This window comes from Talpa occidentalis, unplaced genomic scaffold (genome assembly GCF_014898055.3).
Source record: "Talpa occidentalis isolate TD23 unplaced genomic scaffold, MPIMG_talOcc4v2.1 talOcc4.10, whole genome shotgun sequence".
Lineage (NCBI taxonomy): Eukaryota > Metazoa > Chordata > Mammalia > Eulipotyphla > Talpidae > Talpa > Talpa occidentalis.
The window spans coordinates 12,231,225-12,243,191 of record NW_023600993.1 but is presented as its reverse complement, the minus strand read 5'-3'; the positions used below and the strand labels follow the sequence as shown (position 1 = coordinate 12,243,191).

At 34.7% G+C, this 11,967-nt stretch overlaps 1 protein-coding gene across 2 annotated transcripts in view; it reads right to left on the bottom strand.

Moving 5' to 3' along the window:
* Nucleotides 1–1,511: 1,511 nt before the first annotated feature.
* The window catches only part of CAPN7 (calpain 7), a 33,449-nt gene continuing 22,993 nt past the window's right edge, over nucleotides 1,512–11,967 (bottom strand). The window contains exons 14-21 of one of the 2 annotated variants that reach the window (XM_037524549.1): nucleotides 11,816–11,915; nucleotides 11,394–11,529; nucleotides 9,762–9,837; nucleotides 6,108–6,253; nucleotides 5,085–5,147; nucleotides 4,416–4,546; nucleotides 2,765–2,857; nucleotides 1,512–2,674 (exon numbers count right to left, since the gene is read on the bottom strand). In XM_037524549.1, the coding sequence (XP_037380446.1) occupies nucleotides 2,530–2,674; nucleotides 2,765–2,857; nucleotides 4,416–4,546; nucleotides 5,085–5,147; nucleotides 6,108–6,253; nucleotides 9,762–9,837; nucleotides 11,394–11,529; nucleotides 11,816–11,915 (890 nt within the window). In that variant the 3' untranslated portion in view covers nucleotides 1,512–2,529. The remainder of the gene's footprint in view (nucleotides 2,675–2,764; nucleotides 2,858–4,415; nucleotides 4,547–5,084; nucleotides 5,148–6,107; nucleotides 6,254–9,761; nucleotides 9,838–11,393; nucleotides 11,530–11,815; nucleotides 11,916–11,967) is intronic. The other variant, XM_037524555.2, reaches the window with a different exon arrangement.

The following is an 11,967-nucleotide window of genomic DNA, read 5'->3' as shown; positions in this document are numbered from 1 at the left end:
GATTGGTGTTTAGTTGTACAGACTTTTGTTCATCTTAATGTATGATGTGCAAATATCTTCTCCCACTCGGTGTGTCTTCATTTTAATGACGGTTTCTCTCACGGTGAAAAGCCTTTTAGTTTGATAGTCCCATTTATTTTTTTAATTTCTCTTGCCATTGTAGTCGAGTTACCCAGAACATCACTGTAGCAGTGTTTTACGTTTTTCTTTTATGATTGCAGGTCTTAAAGTATTTAATTCATTTCGAATTAATATTTGTGTACAGCGTGAGATAGTATCCAGTTTTCCTAGTACCTTTTATACTTTCCTTTCTCCATTGTATACTCTTGGCTTTTTGCTGTAAGTTAACTGTACACATAGTGAGGTTTATTTCTGGACTCTTAATTCTATTCCATTAATTTGTGTGACTTTTTATTACAATAACACTGTTGTGATTACACCTTTGTAGTATAGTTTGAAGTCTGAGAGTGTTAAGATTTCAATTTTTTGGTCAGGATTGCTTTGGCTATTTTTCTTTCATGGATCCATACAAATTTCAGTAATGTTTGCTCTATTTCCTCTGAAGAATGCATAGAAATTTTGATAGGGAGTGAATGAATTTGTTTCTTTGGGCAAGATGGCCAGGAGGATGGACTAAATCTATCTACTTGTGTCTTCTATGTCTTAACATGTATAATTTTTGTTGACAGGTCTTTTCACCTCCTTTAAGGTTATTCCTTGGTACTTAATTATTTTAGATGTGACTAAATGGGATTGATTTTTTTCTAGTTATTGTTTGCATGTAGAAATGGAATAGACGTTTGTACACTGATAGGACAGCCTGCTGCTTCACTGATTTCCATTTTGTAGAGTCACCAGGGTTTTGCATGTATATTACATCGTCTGCAGTGATAGTTTCACTTTTCCAATTTGGATTTCCTTCTCTTGCCTAATTGCTCTATAGATTTCCAATGATGAATAGTAGTAGATATAAGTGGATATCCTTGTCTTATACCTGATCTTAGAGGAAATAGTTTTCTGCCAGTAAGTATGTTAGCTGTGGGCCACAGGTAGCCTTTGAGCTTTTATCATATATGGATATTGAATCTTGTCAAATGTTTTCTCTTCATCTACTGATATGATTTAACTTTTTGTTGGTATGAATTACATAAACGGATTTGTGTATGCCAAACTACCCTTCCATTAGATTTTTGATGGCAAGGATTGGGCTTACATTTCAGTTTGCATCTTGTACAAGGTCTTTCGTTACAAGCTTCAAATCATGTATGTACCACTTATTCTTTGGATTTTTTTCCTAAAAAGCCAAAGAAAGTTATTTTGCCTAAAATAATGCACTAAAGTGAAATTTCATTATGAAATCTCACTATGCTGACCGGAAAAGAACGCAATTTTTTGTTGAAGCATATTTTAATACAAATGAGTTCTTTTTTTTTTTTTTACATGGAACGCACTAAATGAAGTCCTTTAATAAGTCAATTTCCAGTTTCTCCAGGTTGAATTATAAAGCTTCTGTAAGTATAAACATTTTATTTCAATTAAAGGTAGTAGAAATACAAAATAATTATAAAGTAGAGACAATGAAAAATTCCCCTTATTTTTAAATCTTTAAAATCTTGAGCATAATTCTATTCTGAGGGGTTTTGATGTAAACTGGGAATTCACATGACAGTAAATTTGGTATATTTTCTGAATACAATCCCAATTACCATATAATAAGTTCTCAATTCCATTTCTGAATTTAGAGTGCTGTTTCTATAAAAGCACTGAACTGTAGAGCAACTCAAAAGACATTACAATTTAGTTTGTAGAGTCTTCAATATCTGATTACTATTTTCATCAACCTGATAAAAAATGCAATAGTGAATATATCTGTTCTCTTTATATTATGGTCAATGGAAGAAGGTATCTTCCTTGCAAAACTCTCATTCTTGACCAGGAGCATCTTCATGCTAAGTTAATCATTTCTTAAAGCTTATTCTTTCATAACATCTGGGTAACAATAAACATTTAAAGTCATAAGTAACGCAGAATGAAAATGTAATGGAGACATGATTCATTTGGTAATTAGCTGCCCAAGATGTACAGTCACAACACAAGCAGGTTTAACTTACAACATGCTCTGCCAGAAAGACAAACATAATGAAGATATTTCAGTATTACATGAGCCTACCGTTCACTCAATGAGTCTGTATGTCCCTCCTTTTCTTTATCTGGTCTCAGTTCCCTCTTAGCAAAACATCTCACAATGCTAACCGAGTCAAATATTTAATCTGAGTCAAATATTTCAGACAATGCAAGGCAACTCCATATATACACAAAACCATGTAAATTGTACTTCTGGGTGACTTAGGTAATTCTAGTTGACTATAAAATTCTCACTAAACACCCTGATTTGATTACCAGATTCCACTGTAATGTTTTCAGAGATTTCTCTTGATTGTTGTATGTAGGGTCTTGATAATCTGTGACTTCATCTGAAGCATGGATGTTTGGTAAGGGTAAAATCCAGTAATTACTGAGATTTCTCCATCACTGAAGCTGTGTTGTCTTGATGGGGATAACACTATTAAAGTCCAAGAAAAAAGGTCCTTCTTGTTTAGGCAAAAATGTACTGGGAATGATATTGTAGATCCCAGCAGGTATATTTTCTAATTCCAGGTAGCAAAACCCACACCTGTATTCAGGGAAAATTAGAACAGAGTTTACAGAAGGTTGCCATAAAAAGTAAAGTATAAATTAGATACAATCAAAATGCCAGCATTACCTATAGTCACCACTAGATTTCCTCTGAAAACCATGGGGACCAGGATCGCCTACCATGGAAACTGTTACAATCTCAAATCCAACACTGTATTGCCTAGCAATAAAAAGGGAATAGAATTACTGTTGTTTAGTAGTCTCAAATAAATATGACAGTGCAGATGTACTATTAAACTAAGTATATGCTTTATAAAGGAGGAAATAGTTCTCTAAAGCATAAGCATAATATTCATTATACAATTTGTAAATATATTTACATCTTAAAATTGAAGATAATTGTTAGAAGTTAATATTAAATTCAAATGATAATTTCATTGTATTAGGTAGAAAAGTGATACAGAAGAGAAAGCCCTGAAATAAAATCTAAATTTACAAAATAATTAGCACGTAACAGACATGCATTCCAAATCAGTAGGGGAAGTATTTTTTTGGATGATATGACAAAAACATAGAAATGTTAAATTGTATTTCACACCAAATACAGAATCAGAATATTAAAAAAAAAAAAGGAACTCAGAAGAATATATGAAGACTTATTTGATAATTGGTGAGATTTCTTGCCCACAGCAAAATACAATAAAATAGAAAAGACAGATTTTGATTACTTTAAAGTGAAAAATGTTTTCCTATGTGAAAAATATTGACAACCTGGGGAAAATATACATATGTGGAGTTATCTATCCATACATACCCTTGTTCCTGTTCATAATTAAGAAAAAGATGACAATTCCATTAAAAAAATGGGCAAAAGACTATTTGAATAGGCAATAAAGCAGAGGTCAACATTTTAATATGTTCTATCTAGAAATTAAATACGAAGGAGCAATTACCTTATTTCTCAAACTGGTAACGGTTTTTAGAAAGACGTTCTAGAAAAATAGCTTATTCATATCTACAGGATTATTTTTTATAAGGCAGGGAAAATCAGGAAAAATTCTAATTTTATTTAGAAATTGTGTACATAAAATATATAGCTTAAATCATCTGTAAAATGACCAACTACCTGGGTTACCACTAATCAGATCAACGAAACCACCTCAGTACCGCTGACATCCCTTAATACTAACTTTCATGGTAATCACGTTCTCGCTTTGTATATAGTGTGACTACTTAAATGCACATTCTTAAAAAGTTTAGCCTTTCCTGTTTTGACTTCATACAAAGTGAATCACATAATACATACTCTGTTGTGTGTGGCTTTTGTTGCTCAGCATTGTTTTTAAGAATTATCAAGGAAGCTGTATTTTATTATCTAAGACTCCTAATTTTATAATCTTGAAGTGACACTGATGAAAATTTAGGTTGTTTCTAGTTTTTGCCTCTTATTGTGGTCATGTGGATTCTCTTGTCAAAAACTACAGATGCTTTGCTTTTTTCGTGTGCTCTTTGTCCCCTAAGAACTCTTTTCTTACCCTGAAGTTATTACTCTATCCTCCTGTACTAGTAATCCACCTGGAATGATCTGGAATTGATTTTTTGATGTAAGCCAGGAGACTGTTTAACTGCACAGACTGTCTTTTCCCTTCTTTCCAATGCCATCTTATTATAAATCAAGTGACCACATACACATAGATTTGTTTTATAACTCTACTCTGTCCCCAAAAGCTCATTTTTAATACAACAGTATTAATTTTAAAATGTTACTTAGCACAAACCTTGGTCCTCTCAGCTCAATCAGTAATGGCCCAGTCTTTTCTACATGGAATTGGTAGATGGGATTATTTTTGTGGGTCTCTTGAAAATTTCCACATCCTCCAGCACTCTGACCACTCCATTTTCCATTAATCTAGTAAAAAATGTTTTCGTAATAATAAATTCACATCCTTCAAATCAACCTGAAAGACAAATTCCTTTGCAACTTAAAAAAAAAAACAAACCACCCACCAATGTGGCTCCACCTTAGTCTTTTACTCGCCACTGTCTGTCAATGCAACCCTCCATTTCAGCCAGGCTGCTCTGCTACATGAAGCCCTATCTCCATTTCCCAGCCTCCAGTCAAGTTTTCCTCCCTGTATCACATTCCCTCAAATCTTACACATCAAGACCCCCTACAAAATCAATCTCATTGTTCATCCATATGACCTTCCCTAATAGCCAAGGTTTACACTAAACATCTTCCTCTCAATTATTTCTTCCCACAAAACCACTTAATGTTCATTAAAGATCTTATATTTCACACTAACTGGAGACTACTTTTCTATTTATTTGTATTACTGTCAAGTCCCAGAATATTTTTATTTTGTAAGAAATTTTAAATGTGAAAAAAGGAGAAAGGGAATTCTAAGATTCTCTGAAATTATGACCCAGAAAAAAAATGCTCTTACCTGTTTTGATAAGGTGTATGGTGAAGGAATCTTTGAGAAAGTAAAGCTGCATGCCGAATATACCTAGATTAAAAATATTTATTGGAAGATTAAAAAATTAGTTGGCATATATAAAAGACATTCTGTAGACAGCCTAGTGTTCAAATCAGATTTAATGAACTGGGAGGCTAGAGATTTTGTCTTGGCTTTCTCTGCCACTGTGTGACTCAAGACAAATCATAACCTCTCTATGAAGATTCTTCATTGAAGAATGATGATGGAAGCAGCTCCTCACTATCTTTCATCACTGAAAATCTATTCAAACTGACTTTCTTTACTGATTGATGACAAACCTGTGCAGAACAAAATTACAACGACCTTCCCAGCTACCTGAGAGCAGCATGTTTATAAACAATCGATTGCCTTTCATTAAGCTCAAAGTCTTTTTTTGAGGTGATAAAAGTATTAAGCTGACTAAACATTTGTATTGCTTGCTCTGAAGCAGAATTTATTAATTCAACATACCACATTATGCCAGAACTATATCCTTACTTAGAAAATGAAACTGTCCATTCAAAATGCTTTCCAATACAAAAACTTTACATTTCAAAAGGATTTTCTGTATTAATACACAAACACATGAAAATATATAAAGAACAATTTTCAGGGCCTCCCTGGTGGCACAAGGGGTTTTAAGCACCGTGCTATGAAGCAATCTGCAGCACAAATTTGATCCCCACCGGCCAGGAAGCAACCCACATGGCGAAGCAGACCTCTCCCATCTCGCCCGCTGCTCCCCTCAGCAGTGTATCTCAGTAGATCTGCCTGTTCTGTTCCCTACTCTGTCTCTGGTGAATCCTCTCACCACCCCACATCTCTGGCCTATACCCCAGCTCTCGTATGCATAAATCAATCTTTTTTTAAAAAAAAAAAAATTATCAGAAGTAAGCTTTTTCTGTACATATTCCCATTTAAAAGCAGAGCACATCATGTACTTTTTTTTTTTACTTTTATATAGTTTTGGCACTTCATAGTTTTACTCACCCGGACTGTGTAATGGATTGTGTTCTGTTTCTCATACTGAGAAACCACTAATGTAAAGGTGTGGGTCCCAGGTGTGGTCAGCTTTATCTTAGTCAAATAATGAGGGCTGTTAATTCGAATTCCATCAATATAGGGTGGTGGATCAGCTGCAAATAAGTAGGTTTATAGAAAAGGACTTTAGTTTCTTTTGTTTTTTAAATTTAAGATTTGTGGTTCATGGCATGAAAAATTAGTTAACTAGGTGGGCATCCTCTTAATTCTAGCCTTAAAGTTTACAGTATTAAATTACGATTTCAATTTAAAACTTTACAATTAAGTAATTTAAGCCTTTAAAATCAGTTTCTAAATAAATAAAAGCAATTATCTTGGAAAGCATTCAATGAGGTATAAGATAATTCCTGCCATTTATCCTACATTGCATTTTTTTCTCTCCAGTGGAAGATTTTTAAGTTAGGGTTAGCTTTTTTCTTTTGAGGAAAATTTTTAAAAGATATAAAGAATTATATAAAAATATATTCCCCACCACTCAGCACTAAACACTTGGTTACACTAGGTTCTTTATAAAACAAAAGTCCCCTTTTAATGTTAAACATCTGTCTTTAAGTCTTAACCGCTTTCATTTTGATGAATTTGAATAGCATCTTTTCAAATTTTCACACAACCTAAAATGAATGAAATTTCTGAGTATATATCTTTAAGAGATATTATATGACTGTTGTTTTACATCTTTTTCATTGAAACTGTTAAGATCTATATTGTTCTTTATATATTCTTTTAAAAATTGCCTGTGTAAGATCCCACGGTATGAATAACATACTTTATACCTCCACCTAGTTATTCAATAATCTGGATATTAAGATTACTTTCAAGCATTTATTATTACAAGGCTGCCCAATTCTTTGACATTCTCATCAATTGAAGCTGATAAGTTATTCATGTCAGGTGCAAATATATCGCTTAAGATCAAGCTATATTGTTCATTTTGGAACATTTTACAAAATGTACTCTGTCAGAAAAACTAAACATGTTAGTATCTCAAACACGTAAATGGTTAGAGATGGTGTGATCCAGTGTGAAGCGAAAAAGAACAGGTACATCTGGGATCTTGGACAAGGCTTTTAACCTTTGTTTAGTCTCTCAAAAAGGGAATAATAAGGGCTGTCCTGTTTGCCTCAGTGTTGTGATGAAAGAAAAAAAAAAAGGCAAGAAGTCTGAAAAGGCTCACACACAGCAAAAAAAAAACAAAACAAAAAGAAAACCACATGTCAAGAGGGAGTGCTGTTCAAAAATATAATCCAAGTAAAAAAGGGTAGCAAAAATATTCGAAGTTCAAAAGCTATGATACATTTTAATGCTAGGAATAAGCTCTCATTTGTGCATTTTTGGTTGTATAATGACCAACAAGAGAAAAACAAAGTTGGCCAGTGTAACTTGTCATTTGTTACTGAACCTATGTGCTCTGCCCATGCCAAAATAGAAACTGATAAGGGCCTGCCCTCAACACATTGTAATGGGGAAGGAGGCCAAGTTTTCCTGTGATTAAACAAAACAAGACAACTATGTATGATCCCATCTTCCCCATCACTGCCCATTTCTTTGTACAACTTTCTTGAAAAAATTGTCAACAATTGCTTCCTTACCTTAGTCCCATCAAAGCACTCCAACTGGGCATCTTTCTCACCTTGCCAATTCTGTTCTCTGCTCTTGTCAAAGTCAACAATGACAGCAAGGACTCCAAATGCAAGTCCCTAATCTAATCTTACTTGGCCTCTCCAATACAATAGGTGCAATCCACTCACTCATGGAATATTTTCTTCCCTTGGGTTATATGAAACATTATTTCATCAGGTATGCTGTTCAAATCTTTTGTGGTAACTTTTCTTCTCCCCAATCTTAAGATATCAGAGTACAAGGGTCAGGTCCTGGGTATTTATCTCTGTACCTACAACCCTCTCCATAAGGTAATTGATATATCTGTATCTACAGACATAGAGTCTTATTTTCAAATGCCATTCCTGTGCCATGGACTCTTCAATCTGTACCTACAGTCCTAACCTTATCCCTGAACTCTAACTCAGAAATCCAGCTGCCCACTTGGCATCTTCCTCTGGTGATGGAATAGTTATCTCAAAGGTAACCAAACCAAAAAATAACCTTTGATTTCGCTCAAAATAACCTTTGATTTCGCTCTATAAGAAAATCGTTCCTCCTCTGCTCCCACGGACTCTTAGCTATCTTAGTAAATGTTACATTTTACTACTGCTCAAATAAAAAGTTATCCCTCATATCTCTGACCCCTACAGTAACTAAATACAAGTCCTGACAAGCCAACAAAACTTAAAATCTATCCATTCTTCCTCATCTCAAGTCTTAAGTTCAAACCACCATCATTTCTCGGATACACAAAACCCTCTAATTGGTTTCTCTGCCATTTTTTGGGTCCCTCCAATACAGTCTTCAAAGAATGTTTTAAAAAATCTTTTAAAAAATCAGATGATGTCATTTTCCTGAAGACCCTCCAACAACTTCCCATCACACCTAAAAAATAATCACACAGAAGCCTGTGTGATCTATGCTTGCAGCTCTTCCTGCTTGTGGTGACCCCACAACTCCCCAAGCCTACCGGTCTTTTCTGTTCCTAAAAAACATTATTTTTCTCATTTTAAGAGAGTCCTTGTGTTTGCTGTTCTTCTGCTTCCGATGCTTTTCCCTCTATTTCTCTGCATGATGGATTCCATTCTATCATTCAAAATTCCTATATCCCTTCTTCAAGAGACCTCTCAACCAAAGCAAGGAACCCATCACTAGCATATGCCCATATTTATTTCTTTACATACCTCTATTACTATCTGTTATTTTTCTGGCTTATTATCTGTCTCCTTGACTAGAACATGAACTAATGGTTTCCATTACTTAGTGATAATTTATTTATTTGGGACCCTCGCTGGTGGCCGGGGATCGAACTGGCGCTGCAGAGGCTGCGGGCAGCCTCCCAGCCCAGTGCTCAACCGCTGCGCCACCAGGGGAGGCCCAGTGATAATTTTTTTTTTTCACTCTGAAAGCAAAGTGATTTTAATGTGTTAAGTGGAACCCCACAGCGGGGGTTGCCTGGTACATTATCACAGAGGAAACAGCACATAAGCTGGACTTAACCAGGTTCATTAAATAGAACAGGGTAAAAGGAATGTGTGGGTGGAGGGTAAGGAGAGAAATTCTTGAAAAGAGGGGCAACAGAGTGTGGTGTGCTCAGGGGCAGTCAGTACCTCACTGAGGGTACTGTGAAAAGCTGGGGCATGAGATAAAGTGGAACAGGTAGGTTAAGACCAGCATACACAGAGCTTTACATCGCTTGCTGAAGAATTTGAATTTCATCCAAGAATTGATGGAAAACCATAGACTTTTATATCAGACAAAAAGATATGATTTAAATTTTAGAAATAAAACTGATAGCAATGTACAAGAATGTAGAAATCCCAAATTCCTGAAGTTTCTAAATTAAAAACAAAACACACAAGCAACATAAACATCTGTTTGAGTAGTTTATATTAGTCTTATCAGTATAATAACCTCTGCATATTATCTACATATAATTTGTCACTTTTCAACTTACTCATGTAAGTAAAATCTTAATGTTTGAGTGTCTAATAAACATACCTGGGTAGTAAACTTTTTTCCCATCAGTCTTGTATACAACCATTGTGATAAATTCTCGATTATTTGCAAAATCATCCTGAAAAAGCACGAAGAATCCAATGTAGTTAGAAAAATGGGCCAAAATGATAAGTGGGGGGAAAAAGAATAATACTAAGTGCGTTATTTTGGCTACTTGGTGCTACAGAAAACATTCTTCTCAATTATTATAATAGATGACTGTATGATATAAAATATTTAATAAATAAAACCCTAAGCTTATTAACATTATGGTTACCCTTCACAGAATCAAGCCTAATTTGACTCAACATTTCTTAGTCCCCTTCAGGATATTCTAATCTTAAAATCAAAAGCATTTACAGCTTCTGTACAGCAAAAGAGACATTAACCAAAACAGAGAGACATCCTACTGATAGGGAGAAAATTTTTGCACTCCATACAACTGATAAGGGACTGATCACATAGATCTACAAAAAACTCACATGACTCAAAAACAAAGTAAACAATCCAGTCAAAAAATTGGGCAGAACTTAAAGGACACTTTTCCAAGAGGAAATGCAAACGGCCTACAGGTATGTGAAAAAATGTTCAACATCCCTCATAATCAGAAATGCAAATCAAAACCACAATGGGATGCCACCTTACACCAGTGGGAACGGCACACATTAAAAAAATTAGCAACAACAAATGTTGGCGAGGATGTGGTGAAAAAGGAACTCTCCTACACTGCTAGTGGGAATGCAAACTGGTCCAACTATGGAAAGCTGTGTGGAGGTTCCGCAGACTACTAAAAATGGAAATAGTAGATCCTAGGGATCTACCCAAAAGACACAAAAACATTAATTCAAAAGGATATACACACCCCTGTGTTTACTGCAGCATTATTTATAATAGGTAAGATTTGGAACAACCCAAATGCCCCAAAATAGATGACTGGATCAAGAAAATGTGGTACATATACACAATGGAATACCATTCAGCAATCAAAAAAGCTAAACTAACGCTATTCACAGCAACATAGATGGAGCTAGAAGGGATGATGCTCAGTGAAATTAGTCAGAAGGAAAAAGAAAAATGTCGGATAGTTTCACTTATAGGAGGAATATAGGGGAACCAAAAATGGGATCAGGGAGAAAAATAATAACTAAAAAATGAAAATAAACAGGCAACTATAAATCAGAAATGTTCTGCAGGGGAGGTAGAGGGAGAGGGATCAAAACAAGGGCAGGAAGAGTACAAGGGACTATGGTGATGATGCACAGTTGAACTGGTGGTGGGAATTCTGTTGGGTCTACACCTGAGAGAAAGCAAACATTGTACAAAAATGAACAATGATGCAAAATATATATAAACTATTAAAAAAAAAGCATTTACAATGATCGCCAAAACCCTCACAAAAAAGCATCAACTCCTTTACATTCTTGAGAGATGATTTTTGAACAAGATTTTAAATATATGATCACAAATTATAAATTTTCTTAGAGGAAAATATTATGTATATAAAAATAAAAAAACACTAGTTTCAACTTCTATGTAAATAAAACAGGCTCATACCCATGTGCATATTTCATTCACAATGGCCTAATTATAGTCAAAGGAATTTCTCTATGGGAAAGCACAGGAGGTTATCAGTACCTTATCAGTTATGTGTCTACTAAGTAAAATCCAAACTGCAGCACCCCCCTGTGGACACTGCACCTCCAGTTTGTACTGAGGGTTGTTGGCCAGGCTATAGACATCTTTCACAGGTCCTTGCTTTGCATCCCAAGTACTAAAAGATAAAGTCAACAAAGAAGGTAGTAATTAAATTTTCCACAGAGCCAAAATATAATGGTATTTTAGAAAGGGTTGTACTTCAAATACAATAAATCAGGGTTTTTTATTGTTTATGAATTTTTGGCACAACCAAGAAGTGCATAAAGAAAGTAACTACTACATGATAGCCATCTGTAGGTATGACAAGAAGTAACTATTAGTCTTCCTCAATCAGTACATTTTTAAATGAAATGAGTGGGAAAACTACTATAAAGCATGTTCTGAAATTTGCAAAAAGTTACCTGTGAATACATGTTGATTCTTTAAAAAGTCCTGGATTCCAACTCAAATATATCACATCATAATACTGGCAAAGATCATCCCATGAAATCCAGAATATTCCTGAAAATTGAATCTTTGTTAATCTAAAAAGTGACTTGTCAGTTAAGTACAT